General features: G+C 43.5%; 1 protein-coding gene across 1 annotated transcript in view; it reads left to right on the top strand.

Moving 5' to 3' along the window:
- The first annotated feature begins 404 nt into the window (after positions 1-404).
- Positions 405-27,289, top strand: part of LOC140903027 (tyrosine 3-monooxygenase-like) — a 45,119-nt gene continuing 18,234 nt past the window's right edge. The window contains exons 1-9 of the mRNA XM_073323657.1: positions 405-744; positions 1,245-1,419; positions 2,412-2,500; positions 5,323-5,390; positions 6,578-6,628; positions 14,237-14,382; positions 18,880-19,015; positions 21,735-21,804; positions 26,926-26,982. Of these exons, the coding sequence (XP_073179758.1) occupies positions 487-744; positions 1,245-1,419; positions 2,412-2,500; positions 5,323-5,390; positions 6,578-6,628; positions 14,237-14,382; positions 18,880-19,015; positions 21,735-21,804; positions 26,926-26,982 (1,050 nt within the window). The 5' untranslated portion in view covers positions 405-486. The remainder of the gene's footprint in view (positions 745-1,244; positions 1,420-2,411; positions 2,501-5,322; positions 5,391-6,577; positions 6,629-14,236; positions 14,383-18,879; positions 19,016-21,734; positions 21,805-26,925; positions 26,983-27,289) is intronic.

Genomic DNA, 27,289 nt, shown 5'->3' with positions numbered 1-27,289 from the left:
TTTTTACACACACGAAGCACAGAAGCTCAGATTCAGAGATGTAAACTGAATCCAGATTTCAACGGGCCTCTTAACAAAAGACCCCTATTTCTAAAACGGTAAAAGATGCAACGCGGCGGAAAATAAAGACACTTTGAAATAGAGCAGGAGGGTCCTGCTTTGAAATTACCATGAGAAGGGGGGTTATTTTAGTCTCCTGCGCATATTGTAGGCAGCGCCCTTCCATTGATCTCCCTGAGGCGGGCACCATAAAGGGTCCCCACTCCCTGCTGGTCTCCCGCGCTGTCAGACCCACAGGGAAGCCTACATTCACCCCAAGCCCACCTCGCACTGTAAGGACGCCGGGGAGGGTTTTGCCCCACAGCCCTGCATAGACCCCTTTCGCTGCCTATGACAGATCTCCGCCGGGGCTGGCTCTAAGCAAGGCGAGGACGAGGGCTGGCTCTCGGAAACTCGGCGCCTGCGGGCGGGGTGAGCTGCGCCCCCATGGGCACAGGTGTCGCCCCTGGCCGGGATCTGGATTTCCTGAGCCGGTTTGCGATGAAGACCGACGCTGCGGGCGCCCCAGGCAGGAGAGCAAGCCTCAGAGAAGATGCGGAGAAGGAAACTCCGGCCCCAGAGCCCGTGGACAAGGGAGAGGGCCTGGTCTGGGAGGAAGAGGAAGGAAGAGCCACCCTGAGCCTGACCTTCACCCTCCGGAATGCTGGAAAGGTCGGGCTGTCCAAGACAGCCAAAGTCTTCGAGGTACAAACCTCCCCATCCCAGCCTCTCCCCTAATCCTCGCCCTCCACAGCAGCCTCCTGCCCTACCTCTGGCCTCATCCCCTTCCCTGCTCCATTGCAGCCCCCTGCCTCTGTCCCCTAATCTTCCCCTCCCTTCTCAGACCCTGCTGGGCCTGACCCCCTCTAGCCTCTGCACCTGTCCCCACCTTATGGCCCAGCTGCTCCCCTCTATGTTAGCACCACCTCGCTGCTCAGGGGGGTGAGCGGGGGCTCTCCTGGCTGAAGGGGGATGCCAGGGGCACTTTGAAATGAGGATGGAGGGTTACAGGGATGGGAACAGCTGTTCAGAGGAACCATCTTGCTGTATGGATAGTTCATTTTAGGCCTAAGAAAAATCGGGGTTGGCATTTCTTGTAAAGCTTTATCCAGTTATCTTTTCAAAGACATATAACAGCTGCAGTCAAAGCCAGCCGTCTTTCAGTGATTTTAGATTTCTCACCAGGTGGACATTTGTCTTTGCAGGCTTCTGAAGCTGGAATCCAACACCTTGAAACCAGGCAAGCCAAAATATCCAAGAACACTACCGATGACCTCGAATTTTTTGTCAAATGTGAAGTTCATAATTCTGATGTCAGTGTCCTTATAAACTCCTTAAAGAAAGTGGCAGAAGATGTGAAAACTATCAGAGAAGAGAGAGGTATGCAATGTGTGGAACCTGTATCCTAATGGCCAAGTCCCCTCCTCCCACAAATGAGCACTAGCTTGTGTCTAATTGTATTTAAATTATTCATTAGGTCCAGAGTTTCCATTTTGTGTATGCGACGTTAGGCCCCCTATCCTGCAATGTGATGTTCCTGAGCAGACCCCACATTCAAGCATAGCTCCAGTGACCTCACAGAGGTCAGCCTTCCTAAAGCACATTGCGGCATTGCGTACCACATGTTTTTCATACATCTTCTGTTTCTAGATGATTCTGAAAATAATGCACATAAAATATGCAATTGATTTTATCAATATTTCATATTTTCCATAGTACTTCCATGCATTTTGTCTCTGGGTGTCAATATGTAGTAATTATATTTTCTATGCAATAGAAAATATTCTGGAAAACTGATGTTCTATAAATAAGAAGTGCTATTATTATTATTTATTAGAATACAGAGTGTTCTCTTCTTTTTAAATTTCTAAAGGACAGGATATTCCTCCTGTAATATTACTTGTTCCCTTAGCAGAAAAACAGCCTTCTCACCAGCCAGTCTGAAATTAACAGTGGTCTGAGATCTAAATATCCTTTGCCAGAGAACAGGGGCTGAGCCTATTCTGGTAATTCTTACGTTCATTGGCTGGTGAAGAGTGAATGATTTGTGATCAAAACTTGAGGAAATGATAGAGCATAATGGTATATGGGCTTCATGCATGTGCGTAACACTCATTTATGCTAATGCAAGCTACAGTTTTTAGTTCAAGTATGAATAGGAATAGACTTAAACACATGTATAAGTGCATCACTGGATCAGTGACAGTAAGTTTGTCATTTTTCAACTCATTTTTAATTCACCATTTGTAATGCAGAGGTGTAAAATATTCCTCCTATAAAGCAGAGGTTGTTATTCTCAGTGGCTTGTTTTTTTTCTGTCCCTTCCCAAGCCTATATCATTTAAATGTACCATTTTTTGCTATCTCCAACAGTCCCATGGTTTCCAAAGAAAATACGAGACCTTGACAAGTGCCACCATCTGATCTCCAAGTATGAACCTGATTTGGACCACGATCATCCTGTAAGTTTGAGGTCGTCATTAGTTTACCTTTGAAACTATTTAAATACGTTGGCTATTTCTGCTGTCCAGATGAATTCTCTGTAAAACTAGCCTCCAAAACAATTCTGTGCCCAACGTTTGTCTTTTAAAGAGGAGATTTACAATGGACATCAGTGAACTAGGAATGAATGAAGGAACCTAATAATAAAAAATCATAGAGACCTGTTGTATTAATTTATATGCAATAAATGGGCCCAAAGAGCTAAGTGTTAACATGATCCTGTCGCTGTCCAACATTAAACAGTGTCAAACAAGGTCTGGTGTTTAGCATACAGAGATCTCACTCTGCTTACTACCATGGCAAACACACCATTAAAATCATTTTAACCCTTTAGTAAAGATCCAGAAAAAGAAGGAAAAACAGTTAAAACATTTGAAAGGTAAAGTATTAAGTAAGCCTTTCCTTTTAACAGCATCCCTTGTTCCCTTTCCCTTTAGCTGTTGAGTGTCTTTAGAAGGAAAAGCCCCCTTGTCTGACAGTGTCTTAGATGGTAATAATTGTCCTTCTGCGGGGAAAGGGAAAAGGTTAGTTGAGCTGGGCTGGAGCTGTTGTTATTGCCATTGTTGTTGAACTCTGATGCTGTTTCCTAGAAGACACAAGAAGACAAGCACGCACAAAAGGGGCAAGTAGAGATTAGCAAAGCTAGAAAATGCAACGTTTGTCCATGGCGTTGACTCTCACTTGCAGCACATGGTCTTATTGGGCCCTCTGAGGTGTGGCAAACCTGTACAGCATCAGGCTATTTAAGGCATTGCTTTTAGCTGCCTTTTTGATCACAGGCTTACAGTAGTGTGCACAATATACAGTCTTGGCCAGCTATGTCAGACTCTTCTTAGACAGAAGGAAAAAGGAGAGGGAAAGGCAAGAGAAGACATAAAGTGGGGAAGGAAAAAGACAAAAGAAGAGGTAAGGGGGAGAACAGTCTCACATCCCAGGTGGGGTTTGGGATTCAGCCACTGTCAGTGGAGGTGGTGATGTCATCTGGGTCCCTCTCTCTGGCCCAGTCTGGTAAGAACCATCTCTCAGGATCAGTACAAGGAAGGCCCAAAGATATTACAGGAGATCCAGGGTCCCAAGAGACAGTGGGGACGGCAGCCCTGATGATAAAGCTCACTCTTATGTGCATCCCTATTCAGAAAAGCCCTTTAGCACATGATCAGATCTCACTTTCTAGACAAGAAACCTCTTGTTCATTTGCCACCCCCAAATTACAACATATTAATCATGTGCTTGGCTGGTCTGACATAACAATGTGTTCCTGCTCCCCAACCTTCTGCATCTTGCCTTATCTTAGGTCTTGATCCTATGGTCTTTAAGCCCCTGGGTAACTTTACACATGTGAGCAGTCCCATTGAAGGAGATAATAATACTTCCCTGGCTCACAGAGATTATAACATACTCTCAGAGTCAAATTCTTCCCTCCGCTAAATGTGCACAACTCTCATGGACTACAGTAGTATTCATGATCATAACCCTAAAGGAAAAGTTTGACCCTTAACATGAAAAATCGTTCCAATAAATGTTGAATATTTTACAATAATAAATATTTGCACAGTGATACCGATCAGCTATGCTTTATTAGTTGTGTTAATATGGAGCCGGAATTCAGATATTATTCTTATTATATCAAAAGTGATGTAAACCTTAAAGGGATTTGATTCCACATGTTTTTAATGTTTATTGAAGAATTGGAAAGACCTGACTGGAAGAGCTGAATTTCTAGTAAAACATAAGAAAAAAGAAACTCAAAATTTCAATTTGCTCCCTTTTGAGAAAAATATCATATGTCTAGCTCTAAATGTCTCATATTTTAAAATGGCTGTCATGACCTTTCCCTTCCTAGGTGCACACTTTGTTCAGCACTGGTGTTTGTGTGTTGTTACTACAGCCTTCCCCACCCCCACACCCATCCCTCAGCTTCCTGTCACGACCCTTGCCAGTGAAAAGCAGAAGATCCTGTCTGCTTTTTCCTAACTCTCTTTTGTGGGCCTTGTAGATCTCTTCAAAACCCACCGACTAACGACACTGCTGACTTTTACGTGTGAAAAACTACTCAACTTTTATTTAACCAAATGAAAGATAACAGTAGCTTTCAGTAACCCTTCTACTAACTCCAGAGGGAAAGCCTGAGCTTATAAGATCCTGGTGGTGCTTCCCTTCCTGACCACAGTCCCGTTCCCCACCCTCCTCTGTGATCCTGCTCCCTCTCCCCATAGCAGTGAACCCCCCAAAGTTCCAAATGAGCAGGCTAACGACACTTCCATCCAGGAATCCTGTCTTTCAGGTCACCCAGTAGCATATGTTCTTTTGGTCTTTGCCCAGAGACACATCTCATCTTACAATTTCACTTAACAACTCTTATCCTATAGCAACGTCTCCTAGCATACAATTCCATATTAACATAGTCCCTTTTCACAATGGCTAAGCAGAAAATCAATGGAGTGAGCTTAGTTTCTAACTCTCCCACTTAAATTGTGACTTTCATTCTGTATAATGCTCACTACTCAAGCCTACTCTATCTTCATGCTTAGCTGTGACCTAAGTACAATTTACATTCCTTTGTAGGAACAGGTCCAAAGTCAGTGAGATTTCATGGGTGTAACTAAGTGCAGAATTTGGCTTACTCTGTAATATTCCCATGATGCCTTGCCACAGAGAGACTGCAATAGAAGAAACAACCAAATTCAGGCCTGTTAGTTTTGAATGTTTCTGTCAGCAAATCCATCCAAGCCCATCAATATGTCCTGATGTAAGAGTGATGCTAAATTATTTCCCAATTTAGGGCTACACTGACCCAGAGTACAGGAAACGGAGAGCCTTCTTTACAGACCTGGCCTTCAGCTACAGAGAGTAAGTGCATCACCACTGGAAAACTACTTGTTCTAAGTCAGTTTCACATTTTGTGTGCTCTCACAGTAAGTAGTCTGATTTTGTTCACCTGTAAGCAGCTTTATGGTTGATGTAACTTAATCCTAGGCCAATGGTCTGTGGTGCCATCTGTTGGAAAACTGAGTTAATCACAGAAACACACATCCCAGGCAAATCAGGAACATTTCAGAATACAATGAAAATTAATTTAATATTTAACTTTAGGGCTGCCTCACTGAGCTCTGCATAATTTCATGTAACTCTAGGGGGAAAATGGTCTCTATATGACTCTTTTGTTTAAATTATAGGATGAGGCTATCTTCCTTCTAGGATTTGGCATGTACCTCAATAAACCTGTCAGGTAGACAAGGACTTGTGCATGTCCTACAGAAAATGGAGAAAATAATAATAATAAAAAAAAAGATGGACTTATCCTCAAATGAACAATTTACACTTTCTTGCCTTTCTGTGTAAAAACACATGGGAGTGGAAGAGAAGTCTGGGGGGTTGTCCTTGTGGACACTGAAATTCATTCTACCCACTTGTAGGTGGCATTAGCAAGATGCATAATGACCTTGAGCTGTGAGCCACATGGTGCCCAAGAACTCAGGAGAAACCCTGAACCTTGGGAGATTTCTGCTTAATGACAGCCTCCATACATGGTGGCTAGTCAGCCTGCTCCCTCACTAGTAGTGTGAATGATCGCCTTCTCGGATGGTAGATACAACTACAGAGGGGAAGTTAATGCTGAAATATGCACAATATACCTATGCACCCACTTGCTGTATAATTTAGGGCTCTTTCCCCTGTGACTATGTCACATGGAGCAGTTGTTCCTAGCTCCATCCCACCTTCTGGCTAGCCAGCTATGTTGTTGATGGTCTGCCAGCAGCTAAGCAATGGGAACGGGAGACAATACAGCACTGCTTCCTCTACATTCCATCAAGTGGTCCTTCCTTTACAGTATTTCACTGTTTGCACCACCCCTGGGGATTCGGTAGAGCCTAGGACACCTGGGTCATAAAACCCTTTAGAATCCTTCGGGATGATTATTTCTTATTTGTATTTATTTTAGTATGCCAAATAATCCTGACGCATATAAAGAAAATTATATTTGAAACTAGAACTCAAATCAGCTACATAATTTTTTTCTCTCTCTCTCCTTAAAGAGGAGACCCTTTGCCTAGAGTTGAGTACACTGTCCAGGAGACCTCTACTTGGTGAGTATATTTTTCATATCCTGCCCCATGACAGGTCATGGGGCAATTCTACTGAAACCCAGGGAAATTTTGGAGGCGCAAGAAGTGCACAATGGTGCCCTACATTTTCAAATAATATTGGACATCTCTAATTTTAATTGATGTCTTAATGATCCCTTCTTGTTGTTCATTTTGCAGAATTCTATTCTCCCCACGCAAGTGTAACTCCTGGTGTTGCTAAGAGGAGTTACATACCTGCACTGAGGGGTGAATAGACTTCTGAGTCTACTTCCAGGTTACATTAAGTGGTGAGAATACATCAGAAGGCTCAGGGTTGGTGCATCTAAGTGAGGGGAGGCTTTCTGCTACATTTGTGGCCCCTCTTTCTGCCTCCACCCAGTTTCCAAGATAGCAGAGGCAAATTTGATCCCTGGCAGGTTGGAACAACCTCGGGGCTGCTCTAAATTGCACTCGCTAAGGGGCTGGCACATGCCCTGTGATGTTGGTAGGAGGTGTGGAGCTTAGGACCAAAGCAGCATGAAGTAGACTTAGTAGGGCTGTGGATCTAGCCCTCAGAGTTCTGGTTCAGTTAAAAGACACTAAGAAGTCTGGCTACTTAACCATACTATCCAGAACTCTTGAAAATCTGCTAAATTTGTCTTGAAAACTCATAAGAACAAGTGCTTTATTAAGATTTCTTTTGCTTCTGTTTGGGCGGAAATAAAATGAAACAGTTTCTTGCAAGATATTTTGGCAGCTCCTGGCTTGGCCAGAACCTGGAAGTGTGTAAGACTGAAAAATGATCAAATAAATGTTAACTGAGCGTTTCAGAATCTTTAAAAGAGATTGGTCCCACGCCAGAAAATTCAGATCTCTATCCAGATCTGGATTTGAGTCTGTGGTTTTTGTTTGGTCCTTATAAACATAGGGGCCTGGAATCATCTGTTACTGGTCTCTACCAGAGAAAGGATGCTGGACTATTTGAACCACTGGCCAGTCCAGCATGGCAATTCCTATGTTCTTAACTTGAAATTGAACATTATCTGGTTCATGTTCTACTTAGGGGATAGTGTGAAAAAGAAGCGAGAAGGGGAGAAAGAATAATCCAGTGGAAAAAAAGGGTGAAAATGGAGCAAAAAGAGTGAAAAACTATGTGAAAGTGGGAGGGAAGAGAAAAAGCAGTGTAGTCAAATGTATATACACACACACAGAGTGTATTTTTCCATTTGAATTTTTCTCTTCTCCTCTTTCCTCCCCTTTATATGCTAGAACTGATGCAAAGGTGTGCTCTTAATATATACATGCTGAGACAGATAGTAGGTGCAAGGGAATGCATCTATCTAGCAATTTATGGGGTGCGGGAAGTTTCTAACCCCAGTGCACAGCACAGGTTTCCCGTTACGTTAAAAATGTTCCTTTTTAAGTTGACTCACTCTCTGAATAAACATGGTCTCAACTTACAGTATAAAAGCTTCTTACAGTATAAAAGCTTCATGATCTCAGCTGAACCCAGGGCAAGCCACACTAGAGAAAGTCACTTTTCACACTGGTGCAGCACATTTTCCCCGGTGTTTTCCCCATTGTAGCTATCCCTGTGTAAAAACCCCAGTGGGGTTTGCAACAAAAAAATGATGCAAGAAATTCATTAAACCTAGAAGACGTTTGCCAACTTCAGAAATGGGTGAAGGTTTTGGAGGAAAGGGGAATTCTTATTTCCTTGTCCACCTCCTTCCATCATCCCTAGCTGCCTTTCAAAAATCACAGTATATAGCAATAATTATTGCTATGGGTTACTTGTTTTACAAGAATGTAAAATTTTAAAGAATGTCCTACTTGAGATCAGGGCCCCACTGTGCTAAGTACTGCATGTACACATAGTTGAAGATAGTCACTGCCCTGAAGAGTGTACAATCTAAATTGACAAGACGGACAAAAGGTGGGAGAAAGGAAAAATGATTATCCCCATTTTACAGATGGGAAAGTGAGAGATTAGATGATTAGCCCAAGGTCTTAAGGGGCACAGCCAGGAATTGAACCTAGATCTCCCAAGTCCCCACCCAGCGCCTCAGCAACAAGGTCATCCTTCCTCTCTGAAGAAATGTTTTATTTTAAATAAAATCCATCGGGCCTTAGAATTTGCAAAATGAGCACCAGATAATCACCAAGGAACATCATATCCCACTTATCCAGCTTCTATTATTTTCAGAAGCTCAAATGCTAGATTTTCAAATAACCTTCGAAAAGTAGTAACATGCCTGTTAAGTCCTTAGCGTCATGTTCATGACAGCTCCCACCAGCCAACAATATTGGCATGTTCTGGTGTGTGGGAATGTTGTATTTAAGAAAATTAAATTTTGTGTTCTTTCCTGTTTTTCCCCTTTTTCTGCCAACCTCCGTCACGGAAGCCATTCTCCACCTAGAACTATTCCCATAGTGGTAAATGGAACAGGCCTTTTGGGAGTATCTATTTGTCTCCTCAACACAGTTAGCCCCAGCAACCCAAGTCCCTGGTTGTGAACATCAAATTCCAAATTTAGATCTCACAGTTGTTACCGTAGCTCCCTCGGGCTGTGTGCTGAGGTCAGCTGCATTACAGCACAACTTCATGTGGATACAGGGAAACCAAAGGGGAAATTTTTTAACATGCTGTAAATTCCCTTGATGTTAGCTCTGAAGAGCTGTTGGATTCCACTAGTTTGTAGCAACATGTGTATAAAAATGAAAACAAGAACAGAAATCTCAGCTTCCAAAAACAGGGCTTGGACAATCTGAGTCTACTTTGTCAGGCATAGTTATTGCAGAGCCATAAACTGAACAGTCCTGGAAAAGGGAGAACAGAGGACAAAGATATTGAGACATACGTCATGTGACAATACTAAAGGCTGACAGTCACCTTCTTCTAACAGAGAACAAGGAACTTGATTAGAATAAGGAAATAGTATTAGCCCTAAAGCTGTCCCAGCTCTTTCCCTCTGCTTCACTGTCAAGAGTCTGCCTAGAATCTTTCACAGCCCTCACCTGTCATTTTAAAGAAACAGCACACATATGCTCTCAGCATGTGTGCATTTTACAATGCGCTTAATTTACCACACTATTCAGATCAAGGTTCAGTTTTAGAAATCCAGATTTTTACTAGCTTTTAGTATTTACAATGAATATTCCCTTTTAAAATATTTATTACCTTCCTCCTCCCACACCAAATAGGGGTCTGATCCTACTCCTCAGAAGTCAATAAGAATAATTGCACTGAGTGTAATGGGAGTTGGATCAGATCCTAAATTTCTCAGGTGTATTATCCTCAGTGTTCTGAATAAATTTTATCTAGGGGCTATACGGGGGGAGGGATAGCTCAGTGGTTTGAGCATTGGCCTGCTAAACCCAGGGTTGTGAGCTCAATCCTTGAGGGGGGCCATTTAGGGATCTGGGGCAAAAATTAGGGATTAGGCCTGCTTTGAGCAGAGGGTTGGACTAGATGACCTCCTGAGGTCCCTTCCAACCCTGATATTCTATGATACTAGAGATGGTCAGGAAATAATTTTCTTCTCACAAAATGTTTTTGATGAAAATCAAATTTTCATTGATTTTTTAAAAAAATTAAGGTAGAAAGAATGGCCACATGAGGTCGGGCCACTGGTCTGTTTAGCCCAATATCCTGTCTTCTGATAGTGGCCAGTGCCAGATGCTTCAGAGGGAATGAACAGAACAGGGCAATTATCAAGTGATCCATCCCCTGTCACCCAGTTCCAGCTTCTGGCAGTCAGAGGTTTAGGGACACCCAGAGCACGGGGTTCTGTCCCTGACCATCTCGGCTAATAGCCATTGAAGGACCTATCCTCCATGAACTTATCAAATTCTTTTTTGAATGCAGCTAGCATGAGAACATAAGAATGGCCATACTGGGTCAGACAAATGGTACATTTTTTAGGATTTTGTCTGTACTGAGTGTGTATAGATATATATTTCTCTTTCTCAGCAATTGAATTGTTCAGCTTATAATTAAAAAAAGTAGGGTTTTTTTGTTTTATAAAAAAATGTTTTTCAGGTTTTTTAACAAAATCCCTTCAAATTTTGAGAAAAACAGATTTTTTTCAAACATTTTCATTGATTCAAAAAGCCATTTTCTGTGGAAAAAATGTTTTGAAGGAACATTTTCTACTTTCTCTAGCAACTACATCACTCTTCTGTGTCCCAGGTAATTTTAAAAACCAATCCCAGTCATCTAAGGATGGTGCATCTTTCCACAAACCATTGATCACACAGGGAAGTGACTGCAGCCTTGCTCAGGATGGACTGCCTCTGCTTTCCCCCTCATGGCCTGGGTACTTTGAAGGCAATCCAAAGAATGAGAAGAGGTTCAGTGCAGAAGGAAGGAGAGGAGCACATGTTCCTGAGCTCACCATCTGCTCCTCCTGAGAAGCTCTGAAACTCTGTGTGGAGAAGTTTGGCATAAGGAGGTTCTGCCTTCAAAACAGATTAACTTTTCCTCTGCTTCAGACAGCTTACTATGGAGCTGCCTTCCAAGGCTTTCATACCTAGAAAAGCTGTTCACTGAAGCAGTGGGCATTTTCCCTGTATAAGGACTGCAGAATTGAATCCTGTTTTCCTGTGACTGAATTGTAGCCACCTCTGGGCTGGAACACTGCAGCTGCTTAACAGTGCAGCTTAATAGTGCACAGCAGCTGAGAATACTAAATAAAGACCACTGTTTCTTCTATTTTCTAAGACTAAAATATAAATTTGCAGTGCTTATAATTTTCTAAAAAAAAATAAACCATTTGCAGTAAAAGCATATGTAATACTGAACTTTGTTTTAGAGCAACCTGTAAAATTAATTTTAAAGTTGTCTCTATTGTAAGTGTAAGCACAATTTTACATTTTCTAACAGGGAAGTATTGGTCTATTAAAAATATTTTAAAAGTTTTGTAAAGTATAAGTAAGTATATTTAAAAGTCTGTAATTTCTGTTTTCTAACTCAGCTCCTTTCTACTTGATTTGTAAACAGAATTCATAGGAACATAGGCCTGGAAGGGATCTGCTGGGTCAAGTCCAGTTCCGTGCTATCACAGGAAACCACAACATATAATTCCATTCATAAATTTATCAAGCTCCACCTTAAAACGCGTTACAGTGTTTGGCCCCACAACTGCCACTGGGAGGCTGTTCCAGAGCCTCACTCCTCTGACGGTTAAAAACTTTCATTTAATTTCCAGCCTGTTGTTCATGGTCAGTTCATACACAGTTGTTCTTATGCCAACATTGTCCTTTAGCTTCAATAGCTGTTCTCCTTCCCTGGGGTTTACTCCCAATGCATTTATAGAGAGCAGTCAGATTCCCCCTCAGCCTTTGTTTTGCTAGGCTAAAGAAGCCAAGTTCTCCTTGTCTTCTCCTCTCAAAAGATAGGCTCTCCATTCCCCTGATCGTCCTAGCGGTTCTTCTCTGTACCAGTTCCAGTGTGAATTAATCTTTCTTGAACACGGGTGCCCAGAAGTCCCACCCCCTTGTGACAACTAGAGGTAAAGCAGCCTCAACACAGGGAATGTCCCTTTGCTGGTGATCATAGGCATCCCAAGGCCGGATCACAAACTCTTCTGCGGGGATTCACCTAGTCTTCTCAGAGTGTGGACTGCAGTCTGAGGGGCTGCTATGGGATCAGGTTCCTCGGCTTAACTCCTCCACCCCACTCTGCCCTTTCCACCCTTCTTGTTAGTGTGGGGATGGCCAGCACTGGCCCTTCAGCGCCATTGGTCCCTACAGCTAGAGCAGGCTGAATACAGGGTTCGCAAATATTCATTTGAATTTCCAGCTGCTCAGTTCATTCTTATTCATGTGCTCTGTACAATGGTTTGGAGAATGCCTGTTCCTTGTACAAATAGCTGCATTCACATGTGAACTGAGGTATTTATGCCCACACAAGATATTTGGTGTTCATTATCCATTAGTCCCCATTCCTTTATGTTAGTCCCCATTTCTGTCATCCAACCAGGGAGTCAGAACACCACCATGTGGAGGAGAAATGGGCCAAAAAATGGCTCCTCCAATGGCAGAGTATCCTGGCAACAACTTGTTTCTCTGTGGGGCTTCTGTCCTCCATGTCTCCTCCTCCAAGCCCTATAGTAGAAGGCCAGTATCTAGTGGCTTCTCCTCTTATATGCTGATGGTGATAATTATGCAGACAAATGGTGCTGAAAGAGACATGATTACAAAATACACTGTGGGCCAAAGCCTCATCCAGACAATTAGATAAAACTCATGGACTGTGTCTATTTACACTGCCTGAGGCTCTGGCCCCTGGACTTTAAAGTTTGTTTTGTTTTAAAACAAAATGACCAAGATTAGTTCCATAGAGATAAGGGACAGGGCATCCAGCTTCTTATCAGAATACAAACTTTCCCAAAGCTGAAGAAGAATATTTGGCCTGGAGTTTTGGGTCACACTCATTTCTAGTCTCCTAACCTGCCTAAGCTTTGGTACTAGTATTAACAGTAAAGTCACTCTTTGAAGTAAGTATGTCCAGATTCTTCACACAAGTCTAGCTAAGACTGTCCAGAGAGCAATCTTGGACTCATGCCCTGCTTTATACCCTATACAATCCCATTAAAGTCAGGGGTAGTCTATGGGAATAAGTTAGGGCAAAATCTGGCCTCTCATTCTCCTGAACTTTTCCTAACTGCTCCATGGAGATGGTCCAGGCTCATGCAGCTTTTACAATACTGACAACAGCCACCGTCTAAGGCTGTTTCTTTTTTTCCCGATTACACCCACGCTAACATAAGAAGTTTATGTGATGGAATGACAAACCATTACAAGATACTGGCTATCACCTCCATAGCAACAATAGCAGCAAAAAAACTACAATACAAAAACAAGAGAAGGTCATTTTCTTTAGTCAGCATTTCCAAGAATGAGCTCAATTTTCATAAAACAATGTTTATACACTTGTTAGAACCCCAGAGCCGGGTGTGAATAAATATAACTCTTTCTATAAGCTTCCCTGCCATCACTTTAGTGTTTGTTTATTTTGCAACAGCTAAATATAGTTAAAAAGTGAAGCCTTTAAAATGAAATAATAAAATATAAGAGAAGGGCCCAAACCAAAGCCCTAGATTCCAAGTACTGCCAAATATTTTTATATAGTAGTGTATAGCACCTTTCCTTACAATAAGCTAAACACCTCCAAAATTTGAGATGATGGAAATCTCCATCTTGCATTCGGATCTGCCTGGGTGGTATCTTGCACTTGCACAATGACCCTGATGCAAGAAAGCACTGAAGCATATGCTTCACTTTATGCACATACTTAGTGCTTTCCTGAATAGGGAAACTCTGGGTGCCTCTTCACAGTTGAACAGTTCACGGGGTTCCACACAGGCACCAAGATCTGCCTGAGCAGAGCCAAGTACAAGATCGAGGCCCATATCTGGTTCCTCATTTTGTGCCCATCTCCTGGGAAAAATCCTACCCTGCAGCCTCCATCCAGGCTTCGGCTTCAGAGCATCATTTTTTCTGAGCTCAGCTCGGCTTTAGATATCCTCTCTGCGCTGCCTGTGTGAACCACCGTGGTTCTGAAGCCAGGGAGAAGAGGTGCTGCTCCTAGTAAAGGAGACGAACTAAGGGTTGTTGTTCTTTCAGGAGAGAAGTCTACAGGAAGCTGAGCAGCCTCTATCCCACCCACGCCTGTAAGCAGTACCTGGATGCCTTTCAGCAGCTGGAGAAATGCTGTGGATACCAAGAGGATAGTATACCTCAGCTTCAGGATGTCTCCAGATTTTTAAAAGGCAAGACATTACAGCCCATTGTATTTTAGCACTCCCAAGGTGGAAATCTACAATGCTGTGTGCTGGAAAGAGGAGTTGATGGTAGACCCCCATTCTGAAGGAACTGTGACTGCACAGGCCGTGAAGATCTGTTTGCTAATAACAAGGAGAGGGGGGTTAGGAATAGATACACTGTTGAGAGGCTGCAAGCTCAAGTTAGTCTGTCAGCAGACGTTTGAGTGACAGAGGACAGTGGAGATTGAGATCCTGTATTGCTAACCCCCAGGCCGGATTCAGTTTCAAGGCAGGGTGTGCCTTTTCGACAAATCGGCTTGCCAAAATCACTGTAATCTGGAGTAGCCAAGGAATGGCTGCAATAAAAGAAAACACCCTCCTTGCTGCTCTCCCAGCAATAGGAAGGGTGCCAGATACAGGCCAAAGACAGTTGCTAAAGTAGGGCAAAATAAATAGATAAATTGTAGATTTAACTTCAAATAAAGTTTAAATTGGATGTTTATCCAGTCAAGTGATCCACTCCATCTACCAATAAACAAATGCAAGACAAATTGGCTTAACCTACTGCTGAAGAGATTTCCAGTACATTGTCATTTTAACTAGAGACTAACATATATTGGGCCAGGTCCTTGTGTTGATCCAGCAGCAAAAAGAGACTGGACAGCTGCATTACTAGTGCAGCCAGGGAGTCCCCAGATGTAGAGACATCCTTCAGTGGTGTAAATGGGAATGACCAGGAGTATGTCATCCATCCCCTCTCCCCCCGAACCTCAGGCATAATAGGCATTCCTGGGTGGGTTGAGGGCATTGCCAGGGCTAGGAGGAGGTGGAACTGGAGAACAATACCCTCCAGTGATTCCATGATGGCAAAGCAGTCCTAGAGAGCTGCTGTTGCTGATATAATGTAGAGCTGCCTTTAGGCTGCTCTACGTTATGCTGGGAGCTCGTGGGTGTGTTAAGGATAAGGAGAGTGGAAAGATAGCTGAGAGGCAACTTCCGACATCTCACACACCTGTGCATGAGCTGAACACTACTCAGCTTGGCCTACGGATCTGGCCCATTTCAGCTTGCTCACTAACAGAAAGTGAGAAATAACTAGGAATATTGTAGGTTTCCTTTGAGTTCCTCAGTGGATCATGGGGACAATGGCCTCATTCTGATATCACTAACGCTGGTGATATACAAGTATAACTCCATTGACTTCAATGGGGGTTATTCCTGATTTACACTAGTGAACATGTGGTCAGAACTGGGCTCATAATACACATTGTTTTTCGTAACACACTGTTGTTGCTACTGTCATGTCCTATGCCTGCCACTGCCTCTGCTCAGCTGGCTTCTTCCAGACCCCTACTGATCCCAGCCAGTGTCTGGAAGATGTCTTGGACCAGGTCACTTGTCTTTTTCCTATCATTTGCCTCTCACCAGCGGTCAGAGGCTGTTTCCCTTTGAGAATGTGCCAGAGTGAAATTTTCCTGAAAAAAAAGCGTAAGACTTGAAAGTGCCTTAGCTAAGGGAAGTTTATTTAATATAGGAAAAAAGAGAATCATTTAAAATAATAGTGGATCACAACACTCCTGAGGCCAACTAAGGGAACATCATACCTCACTGTGTAGGTAAAATGACATTTTGTTTTATTGATTACTGTTCATTTTGGAAAACCCTACACAGTGGATTCAACCATGTCTTTCCTCAACTCCCTGAGCCAAACCTCCAGGCTTCACCCATCACCCAGTTCCTTCTCTGCTCTCTCTTCCTTTTCTGCTCCACTGAGCCTCTCCTTGGTGTACATGGCAACCATATCTGCCCTGACCATTTGGGCAAGCTACTCTGACCAGTTTAGGGCTTGTTTTACTATTCTCCCTCCCCCCTTCCTGTCTATTCAACCCTGCCTCCTGCACTCACTAGAATATCGGGGCATCTCTGGATGGTGGTGAGGAATTGGGTAGGTGTCTTCTCTGTGTGTTTTACTGCCAGCAAGGAGCTCTAGAAGTAATCTTTGTCAATAAGTCTTGGGATACTGCTCTGAATGTGACTGATATTGATATTTTTTATCAGTCCTGGCTAACGTCAGAAGGGATAACAGAAGCAGGGAGATTAGGGCAAAGTAAGGATCTACTGGTGTTCACTGTTTGTATGGGAACTGTCAGATTTTGTTTACTGATGTCTGTGGCTATCCACATCTGCTCTAGATTGTGTCCTACGTTATTTCCATGTGTCATCATGCAAGTTGTTCTGGGCAAACGTATGACAAAAAAAAATCAGTTAGAAAAGTCTGCAAATATCTACTGGGGGAGGGAAATTCAGAGTGTTCCACAAACCAGTGTTGTTTGTGGCTGGACTCATATAGTGGTGGATAAGATACTTGGGTCCAGTCTGAATCAATATTCATCGATATCTCCTTGTCACCAATAGTTCTAACATTAGATTCTCCTTATCATACAGCATTCCTCATAGGGCATTGTGAGAGTTGCAGTTACTGTCAGATCCCTTTGGCACAAACTCACTCTAAGTCAGAGTCTAATGGTGTCATTGCAAGATCTGCAGAAGCCGCAACAGCCAGTCCCATGTCAGTGAGCCACCTTGTGAGATTAGGGTGCATGAGGCATACCTCTTATTTACAAATATCTTGGGTGAAATCCAACCCATGTTGTGGGTGGTGAAGAGCTGCACTGTCCCAGAGGAACTCTGGGTGGCATTGTGTCTCCCAGAATTCCACAGCATGTGGTGGGGACATGCCAGCCACTATATCCTATAATGGGAGGCAGTGTGCAGTTTCTTCCATCGCTGGCCAGATGTAGGTGGAGCTGTGGTCATGTGCAATGCTAGTCCTGAGTGCTACAGCCAGGGCCTAAATGCCATGAGAGGCCTCTGACTAGCCAGTGTAGGTTCTCCCAGTTCCTCCTGATACCCTTGCACAGGCATGTAGCCCAAGTACAATCTAAACTCTTAGATTCACATGTACTTACTACAGTGCAGCTTACATGCTGCCTCTTACACATCGTCTTTGGATTTGGCTCAATGAATCATAGAAATTCAAGATGGAAAGGACCTTTCCTCCAGGTCATCAGCCTGCCAGGGAAAGAGTGTTCCCTGCTTTGTCTAGTCTGACTTCAAATGTCTCTAGGTATGGGGCTTCTACCTCTTCCTCTGAAAGATCGTCTTTATATGAGAAAGAGAACTAGTGACCAAACAGACCGAAACCAAATGTGCTGGAAGAAACATAAAACATTTCATGTGAACAGCTTGGTTTCTGTGGGAAACATTTCTGTTTAAACAAATTAGGAACGCAAGCACAAAGCCATTTCTGTCCTTTTATTTTTTAGTTGTGCACAATAAAAATAATTAAAATAAGAGATGAAACGGTATTTATGAAAGCAAGGAATGCAACACAGATTTGGAATACGGGACTTCAAATAGATTATCTACTCTTCTTAAAGCACGGCAGTTTTACATGATGCTTTCTGAATACATAGAAAACATGGGCCTTGCCAAAGGGGGCTTATAGTTTAAACTTAGACAAATAAAACACAAAGGTGCAAGAGCAGATGGAAAAATGGGAGTTGACAGCTCTGGAAAGAAGGATCAAATAAAAATGTAGAAAGGCTAAGGGCCAAATTACCCATAAGGAGTAACCCTACCTATTACATACCTTGTAGGGATCCCATGTAAATTCAATTGCTGCTGCACCCCAATGATTTCAACAGACTGCAAAAAACAGAGACGCCCTCTCCAAAAATGTATGGCAGTGTCCTGCCAGTGTAACTCCAGTTCCTGCTTTTGAATCATGCATACAAAGTAAATGAAACACAACATAACACCATATGGTAACTCGACTACTTGAAGTTGATTGTGTCATAAAAGGCCCATGCAGGACCATAGGTATTGCCACGCTAGCTTAGACCTGAGGTCCATCTAGTTCAGTGCCTGGTCTCCGGCAGAAGCCTATGCCAGCTCCTTCAGAGGAAGGGGTAAGAATCTTGCAGTAGGAAGTTACGGGCTAATGTATAACCAGGGAATATACCTCCTGAACTGCCAGTGGCTGGAAGTTACCTTGTGCCCTGAATCAAGAGGGTGTGCTTCCCATCCAAAACTCTTGTTTATTTCTGATATTTATGATTACAAGAGAAGAAGGCTGCCAGTGGCTAGGGCAGTAGGTGGGATTTGGGAGATCCAGCTTGAATTTCCTGCTGTGCCACAGTTCCGCTCTGTGGACAAGTCACTTAACCCCTCTGTGCTTCAGTTCCCATCCATAAAGTGTGGACTATACCCCTGCCCTTCTTCACAGAGGTGTTAGAGAGATAAATACACAAAGGATTGTGAGGCATTCAGATACCACAGTAATAGAGCCCATATTAGTACCTAAAATAGACAGACATTTTCCTTCTCCATCTGTACCAGAAAGTTCTGGGACTAAATGCAAAGGAAATTTCAAACTGCTTGGATGGTGTAGAGTTGTCATGTTCACAGTAGATTTTCCTGCTGGGCTGTTTTGTTTTGCAGAAAGAACAGGCTTTCAGCTGAGGCCAGCTGCAGGGCTGCTATCTCCTCGTGACTTCCTTGCCAGCCTGGCATTTCGTGTCTTTCAGAGCACACAGTATATAAGGCATTCCTCTTCCCCTATGCATTCCCCAGAACCGTAAGTAGGATGATATGGCATAATCCAGCGGTTCTCAGTCTGTGAGCCTTTCGTTGCGGTGGTTGTATTCATTTAGATGGAATACAGGGGCTCAAAGAGTCAAAGGTGTCAATGTAACCCAGTCATTGTCCAACATACAGCAGTGTTAGACAAGGTCTTTGTTATACAGAGACCTCAGTCTGCTTATTACCATGGCAAAAACACCATTAAACATTCTTTAAACCTTTTATTAAAGATACAGAAAAGAAGGAAAAAGTTAAAGCATTTGAAATGTAAAGTATTAAGTAAGGCTTTCACTTTAACAACATCCCTCCCTCGTTCCCTTTCCCTCTGGCTGAAGAGCGTTTCTAGAAGGAAAAGTCCCTTTGTTTGACAGGTTTTGAGATGGTAATAACTGTTCTTTTGGGGAGAAGAGAAGTTAGTTGAGATGGGTTGGAGCTGTTCTTGTAGCTGTTGTTAAAGTATAATCCCATTTCTTAAAAGACAAAACAAGATACACATGCACAAAAGGGGACAGAAGAGAACAGCAAAGATGGAAAATAGCAGCTTCTGTCTCTGAGGTTGATTATCGCTTGCAACCTCATTGCTGGAAAAACACAGGCACAGCACACAGTCTTACCAGCAACTCTGAGACCTGACAAACTCATATCATCACCAGGCTGTTTAGAGCATTGTTTTTATCTCCCTGTCTGGTCACAGGCTTATAGCAGTGTTTAAAAAAAATGCAGTCTTGCCTGGCTAAGACAGATTCTTCTCAAACAAAAGGAAAAAGGAGAGAGATAGGAAAGAGAAGAAATAAGGTAGGGAAGGAAAAGAACAAAGGGGGTGTGCAGGGGAAACCAAGTCTCACATGGCAGGTGGTGTTTGGGATTCAGCCAGAGCTAGTGGAGGAGGGGATAAGGTATGCCCCCTTCTCTCTGGCCCAGTCTGGTCAGGACACCTCTTAGGATAAGGATGAAAGTGGCCCAAGGTTCCAGGAGCTGGTGGGGGTGGCAGCCATGATGACAAACCTTGTTCCTTCCTTTTCTCTCATCTTATATCAGCCAGTATCGCAGTCCATTAGTTTTTCCCCCAGAGTCTGTCTCTCTGTCTTTTTAAGGAGCCCAAAAGGGAGTGATGGACAGAATGAGCCCACTCCCTCATTATTTGGTCTACAAATTAGGCCTAATTTCCAACACCAATTTTGATTCATGAATTTTCAGTCCCAGGCCTTTCTTGTTTACCAGGCATGATTTTAACATAGTCCTTGAGTTCTGTCAGGATGCTCTTTTTGCTTGGACTAATTCAGTTCTGTTTTTTTCACTTGTGCTAATTTTTATAAACAAGCTTATGCAACAGTCTGAGTTGGACTTTGGTTACCTTTTGCCCATCAACATGTGTTATCTTCAGCTATTGTGACATTTTTAAGACCTTTCAGTCACTTTTTACAGTTGAGCTTGCAATTAGGATAAATTTGTAGACTCAATTACCACAACATGGGCCACAGAATGAAATAATTTGAGAAGCAAGCAGAGGTGGAAGTGATCCACGAGAGAGAGCCTGTTTCTTTTGCAAAGATGTCTGGAGAAGGAAAAGACTGGGGAGCAGCTGGTTTAATCTGTTCATACTTATTATGTTGACCATTTGTTGAATTCTGAGAAGATGCTTGGCTGCATCCACAACACAGGAAATGTGATCCCAGCCATGAGAAGCATACAATGTAAATTAGACACAGCCTCTTGGCTTGATTTTGAACACCCATCAATCCCACTGAAGTTACTGGGAACTGCATTGCTAAGCACCTTTGAAGATGAGTCCTCAAGGACCAAATTCAGAGTTGACATAATTGGGGAGGAAGATTAGGGGGTAAGTTACACATCGGTAAGAGTGGATGAAAGTGAGTATAACTTAAACATTGAGTAAGTGGGACAGCAGGGCCTGCCCTGCCCTGCCTTATCTTACATCCTCTTCTTGGTTGTTTTGCTTGCTATGAGGCCACACTTCTGCCTCTCCAAGTCCCACACCAGTTGCACATCCTCTTCCACACCAGCATTCACACCACTTCTCAGTTGGGCTCATGGTGTACAGTTCGAAATCAAGTTCATACACAGATTATATGTACAAGAGGCACTGGATAAAAGACTGGCCTTTGCTGTAGTTGTGGCCTGGTTTTTGGAGGAGCTGCTGAGCACCCACAGGTATGAATGAAGTCAATGGCAGCTGTGGCCATTTGAATTCTGTTTTCATGATGTGTGTTCAGAGCTTGGCAAGGTTATCAATGAAAGGCTGCATGGAAGAAGTAAATTTTGGGGAGAGATGTCCATGTAAAGAAGGAGGTATCTGAGCAAATTACTGGATCTGGGGAGTTCTAAGTCAAAGCATGGAAGAAGGCTTAAAGACAAGAGTAGGAAGATAACACAGAGCTGGACAGGTAGGAGGCTTGGAAAGAGCACAGACAGCTGGATAGGAGAAAATGAAGGCAGAGACCTAGAGCCAAATACTCAGCTGGTGTCTATCTGACTCCAGTGGTATTCTTATACATGTCCCCAATGGAGCTTCACTGGATTATGCCAGTTGAGAATCTAGCCCGTGTGAAATTTCTGTGCAAAGATTTGGGAGGGAAAGAATAGCAGTGAAACAGCTGATATGCTCCGCTTAGAATTGTACTGCGGGGGAGGGGGTGTGTGGACTTTCACATAAAACAAGCTTTATTACATGAGAAAAGTGATTTGTTTTCCAGGGACTGCTGCCACGAATTGTTGGGCCATGTTCCCATGTTGGCAGACAAAGAATTTGCACAGTTCTCACAGGTAAGGAACCTTGTCTGTAATTCCAGTAGCAATGAATTCAAGGGACTAGATGTGATTTGCTATTTTAATTTTGAGGGTTTGATTCTCCTCCATTTATGCCTGTATAGGTGATGGTGTTACTTGTACTCTCCTGCACTGGGGGGTGCCAGCTACACCCTAGAGGAAATATACCTGAGGACAGGCAGGCAGTGTCACCTAGGGGAGATAAGAACCAAGGCAGAAATAAGAAGAGGGAAGCTTCAGTTTACAGCCATTACTGCAATGAGACCCCCCTAAGAACTGCCTGCCTGAGAATGAATAGGCTCTTCTTTTAGGTACCCATCATACTGCATGGGAACTCACATCTCTGGGTTTCACAGACAGGAGCCATCATAATTTAGGCTGATCCTGTCCCAGCATTTTGATTTCAATATGACAGGGTACTTCTATTATGTCCTTCACTGTGGCATTCAGTAGAGTTTTATCTTGTTTATAAATGGCCATATTCTGACACCATTACTCATATTGATTAGAGCCTTACTTCATGAGCAGTCTCCTTAAAGTAAATGGTACTTACATGTGGAGTAAGCCGCTACTCCATGTAAGAGTATCAGAATCTGTCCCATAGTGGATTTAGCGCTTCTGAAAAACTGCGTTCTGTGGCTAATTAGGGAACTGCAATCTCTAGGGATTGCCAGTCTGTTCTCTAATTAAACACAGAACAGGTACAGCACAGGAAAAAGCAGCACAAACTTCCCCTACCCTGCATTGTTAACATGCCTCAAACTTGAGCTGGTGGGATGCTCTCAGGGATTAAAAGGTTCCTCATGCACTAGCCCCATCAGTCTTTTTCCTCTACTGACACGGTCAACAAAAGTGCCAGTGTTTCTGTGATGTAGACACTTGTCCAGTAGTTCTGGAAAGAGACCACCAGTTGGTTTCATGACATGGAGCCTAGGGTCAGAGAACAGAGCCAAGGGTCAGAACCGGATTACCTGGAGTGAAGAAAGGCTTGGGCAAGTCTGGAGTCAAGGCAGGACCAGGGCTGGGAACATGCAGGAGCTATCACCGGGTCATGAGTTTTGGTCATTACCATATTCGAACCAGTGGATCATATAATATTCTAATGCCCTGTGACTGCCCTGCACTGTGGGGGTCGGGGGGGGGGAGGGGAAACACTCCCTTTTGCTTGATACTAGAAATAAAAAACCATTAAAAGATGTAAAAATGGGGGCCTTTAGTAAGTTCAGAACCACCAGGTTTTGTTGTTGCTCACTAATTTAAGTGAATGACATCAAGTGTTTTTTATGGCTGAATTCCCGTCATGGATATTCTTCTTGATTTCATCCACTATGTGAAAATTAATGGTAAAAATGCCCTTGTTTTGTTTCTGTTACTATGACACTGTATCCAGGGCTTGAATTGTAAGGAGGCTCCAGAGAATTAAAAATAATGCAATTAGCTTAATGGGGAGCATACAAGGGAGGAGACAGATTCTTGCAGTCAACCACTGCTGCTGAAAAGTTCAGTAGTGCTCTTTTGAAGTGACAATAGGCCCAATCGAGGTCTCACTGAAGTTGATGGGAGTCTTTCCATTGTCTTTAATGGCAGTTTTAACAGGCTCAAATTTCCATTGGGCTGGTAAACCTATAAAGGACCTTGTGTCTCATGCAATTCTGGAGGTGTATTATGCTCCTATTACCAAGGTCTATTCAATTCTATTCACGTTTTTATACCCATGTTCACCACTATAGTATCTGAGAGTCTTCCAGCAAGCCATGTGACTACACATCTGTTATATGTTGTTTTTTCTCTCCTCCTCTCCCCAGAGGGAGATGCATGGGTAGTGGAGTGTCTTTTCTGGATAGCATATGTCTTTAAAAAAAAAAATATATATATATATATATATACACACCTGTTACTCGATGTTTGTTCGAGAAGACAGGACAAAGAAAGGCACCATGCCCTGGGATCGGAAAGTAGTGAGGTTTGTGATGGTCCTTTGCTCTTGAGGGAGTTGATTCCACAGATTGGGATTGCCCTGGAGAAAGATGTCTCCTGCACAGATGAGCTTGACACTGATTGTCCAGAATTCCACTGCACCAGAGGAGCCTAGTTGTTGCCCGCAGACTTTTAGATGGTCTCTTACATATCCTGGGCCCAGGCCACAGAGCACCTTGAAGATAAGGACTGAGACCATAAATTTGATTCAAAATTCTATGGGAACCTAATGTAAAGAGGGTGTCATGTGATAGGGACATAGCCAGTGGTCAAAGCAGGAGTCATGCCCAATGATCAGAGCAAGAGTCAGGTCTAGTAATTAGAACAGATGTCTATTGCCAAGGATCAGAGTCCAGGGCCAGAGCCAAGGGTCGCAGCCAGAGTCAGTAGCCAGAGCCTAGGGTCAGGGATCAGAGCCAAATGTCAGAGCCGGAGTCAGAGGTCAGGAATCGGAGTCAAGGGTCAGAACTGGATTACCTGGAGTGAGGAAAAGCATGGGCAAGGCTGGAGTCAAGGCAGGACCAGGGCTGGGGACAAGCAGGAGCTGTGACAGCCGTGGGCAAGGCAAATGCTTTGAGCGCCATTGAACTGCTGCTGCAGCTGGGCTTAAGAGCCGGCCCGCTGACTCTGCCAACCAGTTGGGCAGTGTAGTCAGTCAGCCTACCACCGGCAAGCCGCGCTCGTTAGGTTGCCCAGAGACTGGCTGTGCTGCAGGCCCTGCCTCCATACTGGCAATGCTGCTGTCCTGATTCCTGACAGAGGGAAGGAGAGGTGTAATGTGCTCATGGTAGCCTGCGTTGCTGAGGAGAGGCGCTGCTGCATTCTAAACTAGTTGGAGCTTCTTAAACATAGAAAGGCTTCATGGCCGGGTATATCGCAGTGCCGTAGTCCAGCTGAGAGGGGACGAAGGCATGAATAACTAAGAGCAGGTCTTCGCTCACTAGAATGGGATGGAGTTTCCTAACCAAGTGGAGCTGATAGAAAGCATTCCTCATGGATGCTGCTATACGAGAGCTCAGTGTCAGTGAGGCATCCAAGAGTAGTCCTAGACTACAACTGAATTGACCAATTATGGCTGTATATCTTCCCACCAACAGGGACTGCACCATAGCTATAAGCTCTTCAACATACTTTCCTCTGCCCACAAACATCACCTTCATCTTGCTCAGGTTCAGCTTCAACCAGCTATTCTCCATCCAAGAGATGAGCTCATCCAAGCCCTGGGATCTCTTGATGGCAGTAGTGTGGTCATATGTTGTCAAGGTTCCTTCCCCACTGTGAACTCTAGGGTACAGATGTGGGGACCTTCATGAAAGACCCCCAAGCTTATTTTTACCAGCTTAGGTTAAACGCTGCCACCACCAAAGTGTCTATAAAAATAACAGGGGAAGTGCCCACTTGGAAACGTCTCCTCCCTCCCACCCCAAATATCCCCCCAAGCCCTACACCCTCTTTCCGGGGAAGGCTTGATAAAAATCCTCACCAATTTGCATAGATGAACACAGACCCAAACCCTTGGATCTTAAGAACAATGAAAAAAGCATTCAGTTTCTTAAAAGAAGAATTTTAATAGAAGAAAAAGTAAAAAAGAATCACCTCTGTAAAATCAGGATGGTAGATACCTTACAGGGTAATCAGATTCAGAACATAGGGAATCCCTCTATACAAAACCTTAAGTTACAAAAAGACACAAAAACAGGAATATACATTTCATTCAGCACAACTTATTTTATCAGCCATTTAAACAAAACCGAATCTAACGCATATCTAACTAGATTGCTTACTAACTCTTTACAGGAGTTCTGACCTGCATTCCTGCTCTGGTCCCGGGAAAAGCATCACACAGACAGACAGGACCCTTTGTTCCCCCCCACCACCACCTCCAGCTTTGAAAGTATCTTGTCTCCTCATTGGTCATTTGGGTCAGGTGCCAGCGAGGTTATCTTCGCTTCTTAACCCTTTACAGGTGAAAGGGTTTTTCCTCTGGCCAGGAGGGATTTAAAGATGTTTACCCTTCCCTTTATGTTTATGACATATGTGGGGAAGGATAGGTAGAGCTGTGTCTCATTTGCATATTGCTGGATCTTGGGTCCACACCATCTGACCCATTTACCGAGTGGCTGCATGTAAATTTGACATGAAAGAAGCAGCAGAGGAGCTTCCTTGCCCATTGGAGTTCTGACTGTGCGGCATGCCTGGCATGAGGCATGTTACTTCCTTACTCACACAGATTCTTTGTAGTGAGAGCTATTTCTGCCGCTCTCTCTCCTTTAGTCAGAAAACACAGTTGAGTTTGCAGGGTCACGTCATTGATACAGGACAGAAGGAGTGAACTTTTTCAATCTCAGATAAGGTTTGATTCAAGTTTCTGGTTATTTTTCTGGTGCTGAGGATGGTGGTTCTTTCTTTATCCAAACCACTTCACTCATTCTCACCTGTAACCTGCTTCTGAATTCTTTTCTGTACAGTCAGGGTTGAAGATGGAGAGTTCCAGGATGGGCATGGTAGCAGAGGGGGAAAGAGGAACAGTTAGGAAGAGAGGAGAAGGAAAGAATAGGGGAGACAGTAAGGAGGCAGGAAGAGTACCAGAAAACATGAAAGTATGAGGGAATCCAGAAATGTAGATAGGGAGGCAGAGAGGGCAAGGGGGAAGCAATTGAAAAGACAAGGCTAGGTGGGTAGGCTGGCAGATAGGCATCAAGGACAGTGAGGGGAGCTGGCATAGGAGCTAGAAAGGGGTCTGGCAGGTGGGAAAGAGACTATTTGTATGTTGCCATGCCATGTAATGGGAGAAGCCGGAGGTGTCATCCAGCCATATAAACCTTGGCCTCATAACAAGATTTCTTTGTTGTTTGGGGCGAGAGGGCATATGCCTTGGGTCAAAACTAGGCTAAGAACTGGTCAACATGAGGCCAAGAACTACATGTGATTAAACAGTTTTAAGGATCAACAAATCTGGTTCCTTGTGCTGTGTAGATGGGGCCAGAGAGACAAAGGTATCCTGGAAACCCCTGTAGGACATGTCGGCTGACAAACAGCAATGACTATTTCATGTTAGAAATGAGATAGTACTCCTCTATCTCTGTCTTTCTCCTGTTGGCTAAACAATAACACAAGTATAACATTGTCTACTTGCTTTAGGCTATTGGACTGGCTTCTCTTGGCTCATCTGATGCTGAGATTGAAAAACTGGCAACAGTAAGTATAGATTATACTTTAACATCAGAGAGAAAATACAAGGGCCCTGATTTTGAGAAAAATGCTGAGCGTTCGCTTTCAGGTGCCTCAAGTTGGGTACCGAAAATGGAGGCATCACAAATGTTGCCTCTGAACTGAATCTCCAGATCAAGAAAGGGCAGAAGCATGTGCTCAAATACGTCCTTCTTCAGGAAAGCAGATAAACACATGCGGAACTTTAAGCAAGTGCTTAATTATTTTCCTGAACCTGAAAGTCTTCCTGAATCAGGGTCCTCATTCAGTTTCAGTCACAGAAAAGTCATCAGTC

Source organism: Lepidochelys kempii, chromosome 1 (assembly GCF_965140265.1).
Source record: "Lepidochelys kempii isolate rLepKem1 chromosome 1, rLepKem1.hap2, whole genome shotgun sequence".
Lineage (NCBI taxonomy): Eukaryota > Metazoa > Chordata > Testudines > Cheloniidae > Lepidochelys > Lepidochelys kempii.
The sequence above is the reverse complement of the archived record's forward strand: the minus strand, read 5'-3'. Positions and strand labels throughout refer to the sequence as shown.